General features: G+C 38.2%; 1 protein-coding gene across 6 annotated transcripts in view; it reads left to right on the top strand.

Annotated features, from left to right (window-relative positions):
* The window catches only part of PRKCZ (protein kinase C zeta), a 141,296-nt gene that overhangs the window by 9,270 nt on the left and 110,466 nt on the right, over nt 1–21,560 (top strand). For all 6 annotated transcript variants that reach the window (XR_005590377.1, XM_039509143.1, XM_039509142.1 and 3 more), the window contains 3 exons: nt 1,616–1,737; nt 10,668–10,757; nt 12,567–12,617. Coding sequence is in view for 5 of the 6 variants with exons in the window: in XM_039509143.1 (XP_039365077.1) it covers nt 1,616–1,737; nt 10,668–10,757; nt 12,567–12,617 (263 nt within the window). In the remaining variant the exon portion in view is untranslated. The remainder of the gene's footprint in view (nt 1–1,615; nt 1,738–10,667; nt 10,758–12,566; nt 12,618–21,560) is intronic.

Genomic DNA, 21,560 nt, shown 5'->3' with positions numbered 1-21,560 from the left:
CTTGATACCTTTTTATCAGATCACAAGTTTGGTTTATAAAGGTAATATGACCTAATAATGCATGCATATTTTCTTGACATAGTCTCCACATTTTTGACACTTTGATTAAACAGTTTCCATGAAAATCAAGCTTGATTATTGTAAAGTTTCAATTTCCAGCAAACATACACAAATCTATGAAATAGGTAAGACAGCTTGTGTTTTCTAAAATGATTTGTCATAGAGGGTGAAAGTAGCAAAACTAATTAAATCATGTTTAGCTTATTCTCCTCATTTCTGTTCTCCTTGTTGACTTCAGTACATTACATGAATAATTTCCATATGGCTCTAAGTACTATTAACTGAGAAGTGCAGTTGTATAGTTATCCACTAGAGGGTGTTAAACTTTTTTTAATCTCTGAACATCCTTCAAACATCTGCTTTTTTGCCATGTTTATTTTGTGTAGCTTTTTCTTGAGGTACTTTAACTTTAACATAAAACATGAAGAATCTACTTCACATGTTGAGTTATATACAGACTAGATCATGTAAGCATGGTTTTTAGTTTTTACATGCAACCGCTTAGTGTGACAAGATGTAGTTTCACAAATACATTCTCTAGGATACTAAGTGGTTTACTTTGTGTGGGTTTCATCATTCTAGAAACACTGAACCTCGTAGAAAGGAATTAAAAACTTAAGCTTCAAGGAAAATAAGATGTCCCCCAAAAAAGCATACCCAGCTTGCTAAAAGCTAAAACGTAGCATCCCATTCTAATTGTCTGTCTTTATCGTCTTTCAATAGTTCCATGTTGACTTCAGATTTTAGAATTTTGTAATTATCAACCATTCTGCTAAAAGTATAGTTCTTAGCTGAAATGTGATGCAAATGTTATATTCAATACAGTAACTTTGAAATTAGTTTTATCGCACACACCTAACACCAGAAATAACTTTGCCACTCTTCTCGTTAAAACCATGTAAATGTGATAAGTCAGATTTTAAAGCTTAATCTGTTGTAGACCTTTCACCATCCCACTGGTCAACTGTTACATACAGCGGTTTGTCAGTTTATTCCAGTCTCGCTCTCCTTCCCCCATTTGTTTCTCTCGTCTTAAGTAAAGTTGCAGGAGGTCAGGGACATCTTTTGCATGTTTAATTTAAAAAAAATGTTCAAATTTTCAGAATATTTTTAATGTGGAATTAAAACTTTTTTTCAGAATGTTTACATAATCAAAACCACTTTAATAATGCAGGGACTTCTGAGCTGCTGCAGAGTCCTATATAAACTCCGACACGTTTCAGTCTTTGATTCTATCTACCTAAAGAAAAAATCACTGTGGCTAGTTAGGAGTTACAAAAGCTATGCATTTTAAAATGCCCATTTAAACATTGAGACTTACGTTAAATGAACTGGCATCCAATAAAGCCGATATTGAAAAGCCAGGATCATTAATGTAAAATATAATATTAAAATAATGTTGAGATGCAAAGGCAATCTATCTCCCCAGGGACACCAGAAGAGCCTAGCCCTTTCTCACAGGAATAATACTTGCTTGTTCAAGTAGTCAGTCCCATTGATTTCTGAATGAGGGAATATATTTTGTGATTTAAATCGGTGAATTCATCTTTTGCAGGGACATCTTAATAACAAATTTGGATGCATCAATGAACTATGGTGAACTTTCTGATGAAGTGAGGGAGATGTGCAGTTTGCAACAGGAACAGCCAATTACTCTCAAGTGGATTGATGATGAAGGTATTACAGACACACGAGAGATTCGTTTGTAAATCTTTACTTGTTTTCCATATTGTACAGTATGACAAAATATTAGGCGGGGGGGACTCGATGAAATTTGCTTAATTTAGTTTTCAGATAATCCAGGCATTTTTTATTGTAATTTATAGGTATCGTGGGACATAACCTTGTTTCACATAACAGGAAGGTTTGGATAAATGAGGCTCAGATAATCAAGGTTGTGCTGTTCTTGAATTCACTTTTTAATCCTTTTAAATAATGAACTTTTTCAAAGTGTAATTATCTGAAGCACTGTTTTTAACTAGAGTGATTAGGGAAATGTATGGTGGGAAGGAATGTGGCAGGGTGATTGCTTTCCTTACCTGGATGCTCTATTTTCCTTTTATTTATTTATTTTATTGTAAGTGGAGAAAATGCAAACATAAGGGAACTAGAATTGTGTATCTGTTCTGATTGATTGTTGAGGTCCATGAACTGCCTTGACAGGCTGAGGGCCCCCGTTTTCCAAGAAGAAGTCATGAAGTTACTAATGGCTATGGCTTAATTAGATAATGATTGTAGAGTGCATGTAGAGAAAGGGTAGAGTTCCTTGCCAGCAGAGCTCCAGGACTACATACTCAAGTCTCCAGATTCTATTTTTTTCTGATTTTATTTCTCTTGTTTTTTAAATCTAAAAACATTAGTCAAAATGCTCTTAACTTTTCTTTGTGTGTGTGACCTTGGGCCATCCTGATGGGAGTGTTTCCTTCTGGGGACCATGTTGCAGGGGTAAAAAGTAGTGGCCTTTGCCCACACCTTTTGGAAAGGTTAATATAGTAGGTATTGTCAGGTGAGACTGTAGGATTCTAGGGCGCACCTGTGTCTTGCAGTGGGCTGGGATGAACTGTAAGCTTGTGGATAGCACCAGCTTGCTGGTCAGTCATCCTGAGTGTTACTGCTCAAGAGTTATGGCAGGGGGTCAGAAGCACAGCTCTGCTGGAGCAAACTTCCATGTTCATTCCCTGACTAAAGCCTTGCAGCAGAAAAGACTTTAATTTGGGTATTGTGCTTAAGAAGCAAATAAAATTAGTTCTCCAGGGATTAGGCCCCCTCAACAAAGTTACTTAGGTCTCGATCCTGCATTGAGAGCCATGGAGGCAGGTTCCTGAACCTGTACAGAGTTCCGTTGAAATCAGTTGCAAACTGGAATTCGATCAGGCCTTTAGTTTAAGGGCGAGAGAGAAACTGACCCTTGGGGAAGTCTCCTGAAAGACTCCAGAGAACACCAAGTCTTGATCTTGCTTGTGAACAGATGCATTTTCAGTTCTTGTACCATGTTGGAAAAAGTAACCAGTCCTTTGTAATGTATGGTAAAGATGTTGTTTAAAAATGTTATTGGGCATTTGGAAAATCTACTCCTTTTGTTTGGTACTTCCTTTACCTGGAAGAGAGTAGAGAAGCTAGGGTAGAGATCTTTTCTGTAAGGAAGCTGACTGAGATCATACCTTTGGCTAACAAAGCTGAAATACCACCAATGTTTAACTGATTCTCCATCGTTTGAATTCCAAAATAGAAGATAACCTAGCTCATTTTGTCTAGCCAATTAGAAGGATAAACTGATTTGTTTTTCTGTCTCCTTCAATTCTTTTCTCTCCAATGCACTGTTGCTGCACTCCTTAAGTCAGCATGGATGGATTTTTCTGACTCACCTTTTTCCCCTTGTTGCCACTGATGAAGCCATGCTATTTTGGTTAAATTAGTTGTAGAATATCTTAAAGGAAGATGTGGGACAGTTGATGGAAGGGCATAGGCTTGTAAAGTGCTGCTGCAGCCCGTGCCTGCATGTGTATACCACAATTCAGCAACTTCTTAGCCTGAGCGCTAGTCAGCTGATGCGGGCCAGCCACTGGTGTCTAATTGCAGTATAGACATCCCCAAGAGTATAATTGATGTGAACAATCACTTGAAGAAAGAATGGTTAGTTACCCCACAGTAACTGTGGTTCTCTGAGGTGTGTTGTCCACACAGATTCCATATTCTGCCTCCATCCCCATTTATCGGCATCCCAACACCTGGGATTCTTATTGGCAAAGGAACTGAATGGTGATTGAGGCTGCCAGGGCTCTTATGCCCTTGCCTGTGGCAGGGGTACTGGAACTAGGGGTGCTTTAAGTGCTGCCACACTCCCTGGCTTGAAGTGGTTTCCATCCTATACAGGGTTTACAGTTTGGTTCAGTGTCTCTCAGTACCCACACTATACAAATTGTTCCAGCAGCCCTGGTCGGTGGTGGTCATGAGGATTGCAGGCATGGCCACAACACATACTGCTATTCAAAAAGAACCCAATCTCGTGCATAAGCTGCATGTGCGCCAAGATTGGAATCTGTGTACACAACACATTTTGAAGAATCACTCGGACTGCAGAGTAAGTAACGGTTCTTTTCTGGGTTCAAGCTCTGTCATCCTCTCTCTGATAATCTTTGGCAAGTCACTTAACTTCCTTGTTGCACTTTACCTTCGTATAAAATGGGTATAACTGTATTCCCAACCATGTTTGTTTGTAAAGTGCTTTGAGAGCGAGAAGTGAAAGGCACTTCAGAACTGTAAAGCTTTATTCAATAGCAAGTAAAAAAAAAAACTTTATTTTAAAAGTGCACATTTTAATAGCAAAATGACAAAGGTTGATGAAAGGCTGTTCAGAATTCTTCTTTACGATATTCTTTGACATGCATGCAAAGTAACATTTTTCAAAAGTGTATAAGTCCTATTTGACTTCAAATACAATTTGAGTTACATAGATGCTGCTGAAAATTTTACTTCTAGTCCTGATTCATCTTTGGAATGAGTGTGTCTGCTTTCAAGGTGATAATACAGCTGTGTTATGGAAAAACTACATGTTTTTGCCACTTATGATTTTTGATGTTTTGCACAGAACATATGACAACTATAGCAGTGATACATATTTTCCTTTTTCTGTTGATTATTCTACCTGGCAGCCACCTTACTACTTCTGTAGGTCATTGGTTGCAGCCTTGATTGTAGTATTGGTCTAATGTATCCCATTCAAGGACTAGTAGATGGATTGATGTTGGCTTCCTTTAAAGGAACACTTTACTAAAAGAGACAATACTGTTAATGTGTACTGTTAGTGTGACTCAGTGTGCCCTTTAACTATGGTGTGAGCAAGGTGCACATTTTATGTGAACTGAATGCTTTCATCTACTTGAGTGCTATTTTCAAGGGACATTTTCAAGGTTGATAGAGCCAAAAGTGACCTCTCCTGGTTGTGAGAGGGATAGGTAAGTAAGCTGTCTGTCTAGTACTTAGGAACGAAGTGCTAGTGTACAGTGCTTGAAAAAGTAGATGAGAAGGTACACACCCCCTTAAAGCTAGAGAGATGGGGATTGGGAATTCACCCTAGAGGCCCCACTGGGACCCCTGCCCCATCCAACCACCCCTTCTCTCTGTCCCCTGACTGCCCCCTGCTATCCCATTCAACCCCCCCCCCTTCCTGACTGCCCCCCGGGACCCCTGTCCCCATTCAACTCCGTTTCCTCCCAACCATGATCCACACCCCCTGCCCCCTGACCACCACCCAGAAGTCCCCTGCCCTCTATACAACCCTCCCTGCCCCCTTACCGCACTGCCTGGAGCACCACTGGCTGGCGGCGTTACAGCCGCACCACCTGGCTGGATCCGGGCCACGCTGCCGCTGCCACCACGCAGCTCAGAGCACCGGGTCAGGCCCGACTCTGCAGCTGCGCTGCCCCAAGAGGTCACAGCCCCACTGCCCAGAGCATTGCGCCAGCGGCGGAGCGAGTGAGCTGAGGCTGTGGGCGAGAAGGAACAGCGGGAGAGGAGCCGGGGGTGAGCCTCCTGGGCCAGGAGCTCGAGGGCCGGGCAGGATGGTCCCACGGGCTGTAGTTTGCCCACCCCTGGGATAGCTGCTAGGAACATGAGGGTGCTTTCCCTGGATCTTTCTAGGAACTACATCTTTCATATCTGCCATGGGCTAATAGTTGTCTGACAAATGTAAAGCTCTTCTGACACTCAACCCCACCCGCCACTGGCTCCTTCGCCACTCGCCTCTTCAACCCCCTCTGCCTGATGACCTGAACCTGGGAGTTGTAAGTTGCAGCCACTTGGGGTCCCCTTCCCCTCATGTCTAGGATTACCATATACTTCCGTATTTTCCCAGACATTTTTTAGATATTTAGAAATTCCTCTTGAACGTCGATTTAAGGACTAAAAAGCCGTACATGTCCGGGAAAATACGGACATATGGTAACCCTACATTCTGTTACTAGAAGGGAAAACCTATAATGGCAGCAGGCTGTAAAAGAGACCCAGTTTGGGAATAAGAACCATTCAAGAAATATGTTTGCTGATGATATTTTAAAGAAAGTCACTTTAAGCACTTGGATTCAGAGACTGTTGAAGTGATAATCTCACTTTTAACAGCAGTAGCTTCTTCTGCTGGTGTAGAAAGAAAATGTTCTTCCTTTGGACCAATTCATTCCAAATTGAGAAATTGTTTGTGACCTGATGGAAAAAGCAGGAAAGGTTGTTTTTCTTTTCCAGTTTATGAACAAACAGGAAAATGAAGGTGAAGACAACTGAGTTAGCTGCAGAAGCCAATATCTTAAGTTTCTTATGTTGACCTGGCTGACAGTCAATTTATATATAAAATTGACTAATATATAATTTTATATATATAATTTTATATTTAATTTTATTTAACTATTTTAGTTAAAAACTATTTAAACAGAAACAAACCTGATTTTAAAAAACATGAATGTTTAACTAAATTCAAAAATTCATATGCTTGTTTTGTTAAAATATTATATGTTTGCTGTTGAAGAAAAAAATCCAGAATACATAACGTTGTTGTTTTAGTGAAATGAAACAATTGAAATGGCTGTCTGGTGGGGATCTCCTCCTAATACAGCCTGGCAAGAAAATCCTCCAAATATTAATGATTAACCTGTTGAATTGAAGATAGTTCATCTCCTAATGACTTCATAGATATCTGCTTCAGTTACCTTTGGTAAATGAAATAGCCAACCAAAAATTGAATGGATGTAGTGAAAAATTTTCAAATTAATCTCATCTTTTATTTCCATTCCTAATCCTGAAGAAGCTGGTGCCACCTACACTGGTTTGTTTCCCCTGCCCTCAATTTCACTTCAGTAATAAAATAAGAATCTCTAATATGAAACAGTTTAATCAGGAGAGGTGTATGGAGAATAATGTACTCTACACCCGACTATTTGGACATTTTAATTACTAATACAAAGAAGGATCCTTTTAATTAGAGGAGGAAGTAACTCATGCGTTTTGTTTTGGTGGACCCTAAGAAGGGATAGGGATGGATGGATATATATATAAAATCATGACAGTGTTTATTTCTGTCTCTTATGTTTGGGGTTTTTTTGTTTTGTGTTTTGTTTTGAGGTTTACTTTGATTTAAAAGAGCATGGATTTCTACTATTTCAGGTGCTGTACTAATGAGCATATTCCTCTTGTAATCTTGAGTTGAATTTGTATCTCAATCGGATTACAAATCTCATTTCAAATGTCTGCTTCCAAGTTGTAAACCCTTTCCTCTTAGATTCAGCCAGCCTGCTGTTTTGGCTGCCTCAGTCTTCACAGATTATATTAGCTATCGTACTTTTGCATACTGGTTTGTACATGTAAAAAAAAAAATATAAATGCAATTTAAATGACTCTGGCTGATCTTCTAAAGTAAGGTAAACAGAGAATTGCTTGGTGACTTAGTGGATAATGAGCTTTGCCTCTAGCAAAACTACTCAAAGAGTTCACTGTCAAACTGGGGAATGTATCTAATGGTGCACCACATGGGTCACTTCTGGAACTGGTACTGGTCAATATTTGCATTAATGACATGGATAATGGAGTGGGTGTGTACACTTATAAAATTTTCCAGATGACACCAATCTGGGAGGGCTTGCAAGCATTTTGGAGGACAGATTAGTATTCAAATTGAATTTGACAAATTGGAGAATTGGTCTGAAATTAATTAGATGAAATTCAGTAAAGACAAGTGCAAAATACTTCACTTAGGAAGGAAAAAAATGACCACTAGAAAATGGGGAATAATTGGCTAGTTGGTAGTACTGCTGAAAAGGGTCTAGGGTAATAGTGAATCACAAATTGAAAGAGATTGAGCAATGTGATGCTGTTGCAAAAAAAAAAAGTGATATCATTCTGGGATATTAAAAGAAGTGTAACAGATGGGAGGTGATTGTCCCACTCTACTCAGTGTTGGTGAGGCCTCAGCTGCAGTACTGTGTCCAGTTCTGGGCACTACACTTTAGGACAGTTTTGGTGAAATTGAAAAGATTCAAGAAGAGAATAACAAATGATAAAAGATTTAGAAAACCAGACTTATGAGGAAAGATTACAAACACTGGACATGTTTGGTCTTGAGAAAAGAAGACTGAGGGGGGACTTGATAAGTCTTCAAATATGTTAACGGTTGTTATGAAGAGGATGGTGATCAAGTGTTCTCAACATCCACTGAGGGTAGGTCAAGAAATAATAGACTTAATCTGCAGCAAGGGAGATTTAAGTTAGATATTCAGAAAAACTTTCTATCTATATAGGTAAACTCTGGAATAGGCTTCCAAGGAAGGTTGTGGAATCTCCATCATTGGAGGTTTCTGAGAATGGGTTGGATGGTCTAGGTTTACTTGGTTCTGCCTTAGGGTTGGCGTTGATGATTTCTTGAGGTCCGTCCCAGCCCTACAGTTCTATGATTCTTTGAAAACCTACCTTAGAGCCAAATAAAGTGGATTTTGTGGGGTATCTGTTTGACAAAATCCCCAAACTTCAAACTGAAGAAATAAAGTCCCACACATAGGAACTGCATGGGTGGCTGACCTTCAATATAATTCACCTTGTATTGCTTTCTGTGTGGCAGGTTGCTATGTTTACTGTAGTACTTTACGTTAATGGAGAGAGTCATAGTCCCCTAATTCTGGTATTACTGTTCTGCTGTAGTCTACCAACAAATGTTTTCATGTTCAGCCTGTAAAGGCCTTGTTACACAGTTTAGATCTTTAAAAATTCAGTTGTGTTTTGGCATAAACTCCAGGGTCTCTGAAAGTCTCTCAGGTCAGTCTACTATGGTTTTTGGGGACTCTCTTTAAATAGCGGATTTCTATCTTTATATTGTTTGCACATGTCATTGAATCAATTAAACTACTAGCTCTTGGGCAAAAGTGCATCCATGTGGTTGATTCTAGCCTTATTGTTCGGGACTTTTAACCTAGACTAGACATACTAAATACTAAAATACAAAATACTAAGAAACTCGCAGTAAGGAATAATCGTAGTTTTGCAGTGAGATGAACTACATGATCTAATAATACAAGTCGGATGGGCACATCTGTGGTTCTCTGTAGTCCTGTATCAGGACTTGGGCTAATATCTGGTTCTGAGAGTTCAGTACCATGGAGTCCTATGCTGTTTAAAAAGTAGTCTCTGGAGGTTTAAAAAAAAATCTTTGGTGGCCATCTTGATATGGAGAAGATTTTGTAGGGTGGTTGTGAAGATTGGTTAACTTGTGGGTATTATTTACATCCTCAGCTGTTTTAATTAGCTATTTTTGTATGACGTACAATTCTTTTAAAATGAGAGCGGTATTTTTCATCCGATTGTCCACTAACTTACCTTGATTGAGGTATATTTCCTCCCCCACCTTTCTTTCTTTCTTTCTTCTCCATTTGTTCTCAATGTAAGGACATTCATGCCTTGAAATATTTTTGGGGTACTGATATATATATATATATAATATATAGTGTAACAAATCCTTGACGACGTGCAAGTTGTCTCAGTTTAGAGCTAAGTATCTACTTCATGGGTACTGGTGCAAGTTTGGGCTGGGTCTAGTATTCGGACCCATTCTTCCATACACTGTAATTCCTGTAATTTTGTCAGATTCCCTCCCACCCCTCTTTGACATTAATATTTCATTCTTTCCTAATTCATTTGGTAGAGAAGGTCAGAGAACTTCAAATGGCTTCTTGACTTTCCCTTTTAAAGCTCCTCTTAACTGCCTGACTGATCTAGTAACCTTTCTTCAAGTGGACTCTTGCTTTTGCTTTGTCATGCATGTCAGCATTCCCAGCCTTCACTCTCCATCACACAGCTTCTTTATGCACAGGAAAAACTCCCTCATAGAAGCTGAACAGTCACTACCTTAACCTCCCTTAAATTGCTCCATAAGGCACCCATCTGTTGTGATGGCTGCAACATCCAGTCTGCTGATCATGGCCAAGCAGGTGTGACTCTTTTCTTTTTTCCTTTTTCTATTTCCTATCTCTAATCCTAATTACAAAAAATTCACACACACCCCCGTGCAAGAAAGTAATTGTGCCAGCTCTAACTGTATTCACATATATGTATTCCCCTCCTCTACCCTTTGTCTGTCTGTCTCTCTGTCTTTAGATTGTAAGCACTTTGGGTAGGGATTACCTCTCTCTGCTTGTTCAGTATCTAGCGCAAGTGGTACTCCGCCCTGATTTTGGCTTTTGGATGCTACCCTAATATTAATATTTACTACAGTACTCCCTCGCTATAATGCCCTTCGTAATAACGAACCTTCGGATATAATGAACCCAGTCCCTGGATCCCATCTCCAGCCCTGTGGAAGTTAGCTTACTTAAATTATTTTTTTGTCACATGTACCAACCTAAGAGAACTATGTCATAACTCTTTTATGTTTTCGTCTTTAATCTTTTCAGTTTGGTTAAAAATTTTAAGTAAAAAGAAAACATGTTTCATGTTACTGAGTTTTGTTTAATCTCAATAAAATTATTAGGATAATATAACTTTGCTTGAATTTTCTCAGCTAACCAGTTTAAATCCTAAACTTAATATACCATAGTCATAAATTTGGTTGCATGTTTCTTTGTTCCCCTTGCTAGGTGATCCGTGTACTATCTCATCTCAGATGGAACTGGAAGAAGCCTTCCGTTTGTATTGTCATCATAGAGATGAAGGGCTCATTATTCATGGCAAGTACTCTGCAGTTTTAGAACCATATCTAAATTTCTTGTGAGGAGGAATAAAGCAGTTCAGGAGCCCTGTTCAATATAAATACTTGCTGAGCTTCAACACTGTATGGAGCATGGACATGTGTTAAATTAAATATTCTTTGGGCTGACTTCTTCTAAGCCATTCTTGCAGTCATTTTATGTTCTGAGTCATGTTTGCTGGTATCCTTTGTAAATTTGTAATCTAAATTAATGTAGCTACAAATGTGATTCCTGCTCTCATATAAAAATACATTATTTTGGAATCTTGCTAAACCTATAATGATGAACTAACTACTGATGGATGGAAAAGATAAAAGAGCAATGAAGGTGATGGTTGCTTAATAATTAAATATACCATAATCTGCTCTTTCTAATTTGGTGAATGTGATAAACTGAAAATAACTCCCTTGTAACCACCTCAGCAGTTAAGACGATATTAATATTGAATGGCTGTCACTGAAATTAAAAATCAACCAATCATTCATTACTTTTTAAAATCTAAATTTTTAAAAACTTAAAGCCATTCATTTATGAGAGAAACCGGTCTGGGCTGGAATAAATTGTAGGTTTTTTAATTTAGAGGGATTTAACTGGTTGTTTTATTTTTCAATTTGCTTCTCAAACCTGCAGACCTGCAATTAGATCTGCTCAGATGTTTTCCTATCCTCTGTCGAACCCCATGGAAGCAGGAGGGATTCTGTACAGGTGCAGGAGTCTGTCTGTGTCGATCTGATTGCAGGTTTAGGGGGTCTGCTTGAGTAGTATGCTTCATGATACTTTTTTAAAGTGTATTTGGGGAAGTTAGTTAGTTTCTTGCTTAGGAAGTTTCCATTGCTGATTGTGGTGTCTTCATAACCTCACGTGAAATATTTGTTTACAAGCTTGCTGGAGAGGAAGATACCAGTACAAAAGGGCTCAATTCAGTCACATTAAAGATAACAACAAAGCAATATATTATAGACTATTTATCTAGGCAAAATTACTATTTGCTATTAGGCCTCTATTTCAACTTGTATTTTTAATAAAATACTTCTGTTTCCATTTTAAGAACCAATTATAGAAGCTTTTGACAACTTGAATTTTTCAAGTAGATCTACACATTATGTAAATAGGTACTGCAAATATATTATGTAAATAATGCAAGAGAAATTATTATAAACTGATTTTTATTGGTACATTCTTATGTAAACCATGTATTTGTCTATGTTCAGATTTTTCAGGAGTCTCATGTCAGCTATATTATCTTCCTCCTCTCTTTTGGGCTTTTTAAGTATGTGCCTCATGGTCTTCATTGTAGTCAAGAGGATCTTGGAGCAATGGTGAAAGCACAGTGCTGGAAGCTGGGAAATCTGGGTTTTGTTTCTAGCTCTCCTACAGGCTTCCTGTTGAACCTGGGATATATCACTTCAGTTTGTATCTCTGTTCAAACTGTAAACCGGGGATAATACTACTTCATCTTCCCATAAGGGTGTTGAATAGATTAATTCATGTTTATATATTTCTTTGAAATATGCTGTGTCGGGATCTGATTCAAAGTCCATTGAAGTCAATGGGAGACTTTCCACTGACTTCAGTGGGCTTTAAGTCAGGCCCCATGTACAGTGTACTGTGTTGTTGCTAGAGTAGTTGATTCTATGATTATGGCATAATAAGCAGCTGGCTTAACCTGTTGTTGTTGTTTCTCAGAGCAGAATTGGAAAAAATCAATAACAAACCTTCCAGAAATTGTTTATTTTAGATAAAGTAATTTATTATGTCAGTAATAAGTGTTGTCTGTTTTTGCTTTAGTTTTCCCCAGCATTCCAGAGAAACCAGGCATGCCATGTCCAGGAGAAGACAGTGAGTACTATAATGTGTTTTGGCTTTGCTCTTCATCTTGCAGCGTTTTTTTTTTTTAAATTGATTTATATGTGTAAGAGATGTTTGCTTGCTTGAAGTAGCTTACGATATATAATTAGTTACACGTTTACCTTTTCCTGTGTAAGTATTGTTTAGAATATAAAAAGGATGGAGCAAGCATCTGGTGGCATTTTTATGCTAAGTAGAGTTAATACTGGTTTCCAGTAACTGACATAGTTGTATTTATTAAATTTTAAACAAAGTGGTTTAACAATCAAATAGACTGACGTACTGGTACAGGTGGCACTCCTGTTTGCAGTCAAACTTTGCATCATAAAATCTAAAGGCAATTACAACTGACTGGTAATTATAGATCAGTTTCAATCTTATCTATAAGTGCAAGGTTTGTAGCTTTGATAGCAGGGATTGATTCTGAATAGATTATTTTTCAGAAATATTTTATGGATGTGTGTGTACTGCTGATAATACTAAATGTGCTAGACCAGAGGTAGGCAACCTATGGCACGCGTGCTGAAGGCACCACGTGAGGTGATTTTCAGTGGCACTCACACTGCCCGGGTCCTGGACACCAGTCCGGGGGGCTCTGCATTTTAATTTAATTTTAAATGAAGCTTCTTAAACATTTAAAAAATCTTATTTACTTTACATAGAACAATAGTTTAGTTATATATTATAGACTTATAGAACAAGACCTAAAAACGTTAAAATGTATTACTGGCATGCAAAACCTTAAATTAGAGTGAATAAATGAAGACTCAGCACACCACTTCTGAAAGATTACTGACCCCTGTGCTAGACTGTGTGAATGGAGGGTAGCAAGCAGAGCTATCTTCAATTAAATATTTACAGGATATTTGTAATCTTTCAAATCTTTATCTAAGGTGCTGCAGTTATTTTCTTTAAGTATACAGACATAATGCTGTTTCTCAGGTACCAGTGTGAATTAACTATTGGTGAATGTTGACTCTAATTACCACCATTGTAGATAACTAATACATTAGAAAAGAATATTCCTAAACATTTGTTTTGTAAAAGCAAATTGACAGAATAAGTCAAGTAATGAAAACTTGTGGGAAAGTAAAATGCTGTTTTGACTCACTTGCTTCACAGTCTAGTAATATAAAGCAATATTCTGATTTATGCACTGCACTGCCATGCTTTTTTGCATGAATGTGATACTTTTTGCCTATTGAATATAATTAAGATAATGTGGACAATTCTGTTCTCCCATATATAAATACAGGATTTTAAAAATGGGCCTGTTTTTTTTGAAAACCATCTTGATCTAGTCTTACTTTCTATTGGGCTGTAGAAAATGGAGCAAGGTAGAGTCAATAAAATAGCAGCATTTGTTTTAGATTCCTTAGTTAATTGTTGAGCTGCAGTGGTCAAAGATGGACTTGTAAAAGTCAGATATTTGGATGAGTGCTGTCTTTATTGGCTCTATCTAAATTACAACAATAAGGTTCTGTCAATCAGAATAAGAAACTTTGGGTAAGTTACAATACGGAAGAATCTCCCTTTTCAAATTTAATTGTTATACATAGGACGTGTTTTGTACATTTCTGGTGGTACTAAAAAAATAATTTTCTTTTAGACACTTTCCTTAGGTTTCAGAAAACCTAAATCACTTTAAATGTAAAAAAACTCCAGGTTCCTAGATGGTCTTTAGAGTCCCTTTTCAGAATGCAGTGGAATGGTCTATGTGAGAAGAATTCTATCTAAAAAGTTATAAGGCACTCATTCCCAGATATTGAAGTCATCATACCTGATATATTTTTCTTAGTTGTGCGGGTTTTTTTCTCCTGTGTATCTATGGATATTTAATTCTCGTTTGGTTTCTCTCCAGTTTCACTGATGAAATAGTCAACAGACTTCTTTCACTGTATCATGTAATGCACTCTGCTGGAGGTGCGAGAAAATGAGGCGTGGCTCGATTAATTTTCCCTTGAAGGTTAATTTTGAAGTGCTAGATGTGTGTTCATATTGAACAGTATGTTGAAATTCCATGGGAATTTTAACTTAATGTCATGTCTATTTTAGCTTCTACAGAACCAGACTAACACGGCTACCCCTCTGATACATGTCTATTTTAGATTTGCAAGTTGTTGAAAATAATAGGTAATATGATCAGAACTTTTCTTAGGTGAAAACAACATCATTTGACCACTCCAGATAATGTGCTTGTAGCCCAAGATCTATTCTTGCTGCAAGCTGTATAATTTAAATACTATTTATTTTGACATCTGAGTTTAGCAGTTCTTTCCTAAATTGAAAGGTGTCAGATTTACATACATACACTACTGGAAACTGAATCTGTTATCTATAGAGCAGGTGCAGCATATGCAATGACAGTAAAAGCTTGTGTGCATTGCCTTGCTACTTTGCCTCAAACCTGTTTTAGTAGTGATCACTTATGGTGTGCAGATTAGTATCCATGTCTATGCAATCCTTGGCCTTTGAGACTGCGTTCAGATGGGCCAGTGATGGATTGTTTTGCTGATTTAGACAGCTGTTGAATGGCTCTGGCACTCTACCACTACCAACCAGGGCAGAATTTGGCACCAGAGATTTAGATAAGTATTGCTATCTTCATTTATCAATCCCCAGACTATTCGTCCCCAGTTGAAGCAGTCATCTCTGAATGAGCAGCAAATGGTTGATTTTTATTGTTTGGTTTGTTACTATAAAATTATTGGTAAAACAAGCAAAGTCAGACCTGTCTGTACCATTCAGTCAGGGATCTTTCATCACCACCTAAGAATGTTTTTCAGTCTTAGGTAGGATCAAAATTGAAAGACGTTAACGATGTGATTAGTGAGCTAATGGACATCCCTTGTATTTGCACATTGTGATAGAAGAATTCTAATAAACAGCCAGCTGAAATTAGAGAATTATGCAGAGATTTGTACTGCACGTTACCTGAAAAAAATCAAGTTCACTGCAAACAGAGGACACTGAATTTCAGCATTCAGTTTTAGTATAAAATTAAACACTACTAATTCCAATAGTTTGATAGATATTATAGTAAAGAAACCAAGGAACAGGAATACAACTGAGTTATGAAGCTAATTATGACCAGAGCTGAAGTCCACTGAAATCAATGGAAAGACTTCCATTGGCTTCTGTAGGTTTTGGAACAGACCTCAAAATAAGTAAAACTTTCAGTTGACATATATGAAGGGCTCTTCAAGTGATACCGAAATTTTTTCATGCAATGATTTTTTTAATAATCTCTTATAGCCACTCAGAGCCTCAGTACAGAAAAGCCAAGGGCAGCATGGACTAAGGGCTGGGATTTAGGAATGTTGGAGCTGATTCCTAGCTCTGCTACTGGACTGCTCTGTAACCTTGAGCAAGTCACTTTATCTTTCTGCATCAGATCCCCCTCATCAATCCAGACTTTGAATATTGTTTTTCGAGGGCTAACTCAAAGTTAGATATCTCTAAAGTGCTTTCCTTTTTCATAGACTACTGATTTGTGTACCATCAGGTGCCCTGAAAGTTAAAGTACTGACAAGTCATGGTTCCATTAGTACCGCCCATCAGCTGGAACCTACTGAGCTTATCTGAGGTTTTTGATAGTTCCAGAAGATCACTAAGCTTTCAAATTCATCATGAAGGTTATATGTGAAATGCATTATGTTGAGCACAGTTAAGAAATTCCAAATTGTACCAATCCAGATTAGTACTAATCCCAAATAAGATTGTTTGCCCCTAAAGCATGGTAATTAACCTGGGGAAGGGACAGTTACCTAAAGAGAGAAACATCAGGGGAGAAATTTTAAATAAATGTGAAGTGATTCTGATCTGAAAAGTCACTATGTAAAAATTAGAGAGAGAAGGTGGGTGAGGTAATATCTTTTATTGGACCAGCTTCTGTTGGTGAGAGAGACCAGCTTTTGAGCCATACAGAGCTCTTCTTTAGAGTTCTTCTAATATCCTGGAACTGACAGGGTTACAACTACACTGCATACAACTATGTAAAAATAGTACATTCTTTCTCAATAGATTGGTTCCTTGTGTCTATTCAGTCACTTTACTTTCTATCTGCTTTTAGCACTGGCAATCCAGTTCAGATATGAGAGCGTGAGCTGGATTCTGTTAATCAGTTTAACTAAATTTTGACTACATAATCTTTGTTGTTGTGTGAACCTGAAAGAACCTAGCTTCATTTTCAGATCCCAGACTAATGGTATGTTAGCACAGAAGCTGTGAGGTGGTATTCCAAGCTTGAATAGACATATATGTGCTAGCTTCAAGCAAGCTAGCACTCTGAAAGTCAGTGTGACTACAGCAGCATGGGTCTCTGGCTATACAACTCTGCCCAAATACGTATGCAGGAGATCATGGGATTGTACTCTGGTGTCTCGCTTGAAGTGCCACCTGTGCTGTTGTGGCCACAGTGTTATTTTTAGCACATGATGTAGAGCAGGGGTAGGCAACCTATGCCACTTTTGGCACACGAGCTGATTTTCAGTGGCATTCACACACTGCTTGGGTCCTGGCCACCGGTCCAGGGTGCTCTGCATTTTAATTTAATTTTAAATGAAGCTTCTTAAACATTTTAAAAACCTTATTTACTTTACATACAACAATAGTTTAGTTATATAATATAGACTTATAGAGAGAGACCTTTTACAAATGTTAAAATGTATTACTAGCACTCGGAACCTTAAATTAGAGTGAATAAATGAAGACTTGGCACACCAAGTCTGAAAGGTTGCCAACCCCTGATCTATAGTGTGTGTGTCTACCTGAGCTGGGAATTGCTCCTCCCAGCTGTTGTATAAACATAAGTTTGCAAGGCTGGAAAAAAATGAACTTGTAAGCTGAGCAAATTGACCTAGTCACTGAAACACAATAAATATGAACAATCACAAATCCATTTTTACATAGTTGACTTTTCAGAGAAGAATTGCCTACTACCATTTTTTCCTTTTTGATTTTTTTTGTAAAGTATTTTCAACATGACCTAAATAAGCTTAATTTCTAGATTGTTGTGACTCAGAAGAATAGGCTGAAGAGATTACTGTTGTGAACAGAGCTGTGAATCAATTTAGGTTCAGATCTGGTGCTGTTCAATCCCTCGCCTGAGTAAGCTGGAGGGGGCACTGACCTAATGCTAGAGAGAAGAATTATTCCAACCTCCAAAGGCTGCTGGACCTTCGCAGAGGCTGCTCCAGTCCATGGGCTGGAGCAGTCTCGACTGTCTTATACCTAATACATCCTGGTCTGCTCATGCCTTGTTCTGCCATATGTAATGGCACATCACTTACTCTGGCAGAGAGTCTGTTGGATCATGGAAGAGGAGAGTTGCCCTTGGCCCTTGAGTGCTTGTGAAAGGTGACCGAAGTCTTCTGTCCAAAGAACAGGTGAGAGTGTGGGCGTGGTAGTTGAAGCTTTCCTACTACAAGCTAACCCTGTTTTGGAGGCTGGGACGGCCCTAGACTAGCTGCCAGCAACTGGCACCCTAGTCGAACCATGCAATCGGCACCTCCCCACCCCCAAACCCCAAGGGCAGATCTAGGCTGAGGATTTTGGGAAACATTTTGCCCCTTTTTTCCTTTTAATGTTTTTTAAGCATTTTTTTAACACAAACATGTCTGTCTGTCCAAGCAATGTTTCTGAGATCAGATAAAATAGAGAACAAAATTTTCAGAATAGATTTGTACACAACAGCTAGATGATATTTGTCTTATTTCAAATAAAAATGCATTTAAAATGTTATTTATAATTTTTATTATTACAAATCCAAAATCATCCATTACACTATCCTGCTTTAACTGCCATTACCACCACATCCAATATTGAAAGAAATAAGAAAACTCTTCAATGAACTTTAACCTGTATTTTCAAAACACTCTGAATAAAAAACACTGATCTTAAAACATGATTTTTCTTGCCTTAAGTTCTGAAAATTCAGTCTCTAGTTCTTTTAGATCCAGTTTTCCAACTATGTCATCCTCTATTGACATTGTGGCAAGTCCAACAAGTCTCTCTTGCACCATTGTTGAACACAGATATGTTTTTATCAATTTTAACTTTGAGAAGCTATGTTCCCCACTAGCTACGGAAACTAGCAAGCTTAAAAGAATGTGTAGAGCTATAAAAATGTTTGGAAAACTTCTGTTTGTTTTTCACGAACAAACTTCAGTACTTCTTCAGGAGTGGAAAGTTTCTTAAATTGTCTTGAAAAAGCCTGAAGCTCACTACACAAATCTGTAGCATCAATGTCTTTTGAATTTTCATGAGTCAATGCCGACTCCAGTTTTATACAGAATTCTCTTATCTGTTTTGCTGGTTTGTTTTGCAAGCTGTGGATATCATATAGAAAGCGAAATACTGACTCTAGGTGCTGCATCTGTTGAAATCTTTCATCAACCAAGTGAATAGCAGTATCAAAGACTGCGAAGTAGAAATTCACTTTGAACCTTTGTTTTGAGTTCTGAATGGGTGTCTTATCCTTCATACGAAAACTGCTGTTTCTTTTGCCGAATGCGAACTGGCTCTGGTTCAAATTCTGTCAGAAAGTCTATTTCTTGAGCAAGCTCGAGAGAATTTACCAGTGTTCTTTCGAACCCTTCATCACTTCTGAATTTCTTGAGAATATTTTTAGTTTGCTGCAGTTTTTGAATAGCAGAATGTATGTTCAAGTTCTTTTCCTGAAGCTGCTTACTAGTGAGGTTAATCTCGAAAACGATATTATACCACAAAATGAGTGAAGTCTCAAATTTGAACTTGGAAAGGCCATTTGCAAGAGCCTCTGCATCTGAACGTGCCGTATTGCCAGATGATCCAGTAAAGACAGTATCATAAATTTCAATTAGGACATCATAAATGTTTCCAAGTTCATAGTGAAGAGACTTCAAAGCATCAATGCGACTCTCCCATTTTGCCTGACTAAGGCCTGGGCTACACTAGTCGGGGGGGGGGTTGAACTAAGATACTCAACTTTGAAGTCGAAGTATCTTAGTTCGACTTACCTGGCCATCCTCACGGCGGCGAGTCGACTGCCGCAGTGCCCCCGTCGACTGTGCTTACTCCTCCTACCGAGGTGGAGTATGGGCGTCGATTAGCAGATAAATTTATAGCGTCCAGATGAGTGGCGATAAATTGATCCCCGATGCATCAAACACTACCTGCTGATCCGGCGGGTAGTATAGACGTACCCTGAGTGGTTTCACAGTTAGAGAATTCACATGGCGAGTCAGAATTTCCCAATGGTGTGTTGAGCCTGAGAAAAACACAAACATGTTGCACCAGGTCAAAGGAACTGCTTGCCTCCAAACAGCATCTAGCTCAGAGAATGTGCACTGCAAGGAACGAAAAAGGATTGATTTCCATCATTCTCCTTTGCACATCATTGTCTTTACTCTTCATATTACTCCCATTATCATAGCCTTGGTCACGTAAGTTTTCAACAGATAATGACATTGTTTCAAGCTCTTGTAGAATAGTTTGTCATAAATGCTCCAGTCATCTCCTTCAGTGGTACAAAACCCAAAAAATGTTCCTTTATGAGCACTTCAACATTATCTTCATCTGCAAACTTTTCCATATCCACAAAACAAATGATTATCATGTGTTCGACATGACTCACATCTGGTGTACAGTCCAGTATTATTGAAAAGTATTTTGCAGAATGGGTAGCTTCAACAATTTTCTTTTTAATGGCATTTGCTAGGATTTGAATCAGTTCATTCTGCATATTTTTTCCTAAGTAATGAACCTGTGTTGCACTATCAGTTATTTTACATAGATGCTCTTTCACGACTGGATCAAACAAAGCTAGGTATTCAGGTAATGGAAACTTTTTAAAATTTGTTGGAGTGTATAATTTTTCATTTCTACTGCGGCCGCAGAATGCTAAATTTTGCCCACCGAGAACTCTCACTAAAGCAATCAGACTCTAATATTTGTTGCCAGTATTCTTCTTTTTCCTTGATAACATGTAAATTTTCTTCGAGAGTTTTTCCTTTTTTCAATCGTAATTCAAGTTCTTTCCAATTTTGAAAACATTCCAAATGTTCTGTACTACTTTTATGTGAAGAAAGAATTGAAGATGTTTTTCCAGTCCTTCGAACCATTTTCAGTAAGTGATGCACCAATTGCTTGATTTCTAAACAACTTGCAGCAAAAGCAAAACAGAGTCCTTCGACACTGAATATCGTAACCAGTTTCAATGAATTTCTTCCCCATTAATGAGTTTCCTCTTGTAACGCTGAGCAGAGAATTTTCTTTTATTTCCATTCTTAGGGAAGGGAAATTCATGAACTTGTTCAGGTTCATGTTCCATGAAAATTTGCTGCACACTGTCATCACATCTGGGCCATGAAGCTGGATCCCCATACTGTAACTTGGAGGCTAAACTGTGCTAATAATTCTTTTCAAAAACAACGTCATCATTTCTTCCTTCTACTTCATTTACTTCAGTTTCTGCATGTGTCTCTGAAGGTGAATAAGTTTTCTCCACTTCCATATCAGTCTGATGCTGTGAGCTGTCTTAGTCTAGAAGTAAGTTTCCATCTTGAGTTTCCAAACTGCTTTTTTGTGGATGTGAGCTAACCTCATCTCAAAGTAATATACCTTCATCTTGATGTTCCGAACTGCTTCCAGGCGGATGTGAGCTAACCACTTCTCCAAGTAAAATTCCTTCATCTGGATGCTGTGAACTACTTCCATCTTTATTTGGATTAAAGAGAAGATATTTCAGGAAGGATCTCTGCTCTTTTGCTTGGTCCTTTTCCTTCTCAGCCTTTCATTTACAATACTCAGCTCCTGAGGGTTTTCTTTTTCCTCTTTCTGCCATGGGGCATATGAATATTGTTATATACTGTGCTCCCGACTGCAAGCATTATAGCGTTAAGGATGACTGACACACCCACCACATGGTTGGTGATTTAAATCATGTTGCAGCCA

Source organism: Mauremys reevesii, linkage group 21 (assembly GCF_016161935.1).
Source record: "Mauremys reevesii isolate NIE-2019 linkage group 21, ASM1616193v1, whole genome shotgun sequence".
Lineage (NCBI taxonomy): Eukaryota > Metazoa > Chordata > Testudines > Geoemydidae > Mauremys > Mauremys reevesii.
The sequence above is the reverse complement of the archived record's forward strand: the minus strand, read 5'-3'. Positions and strand labels throughout refer to the sequence as shown.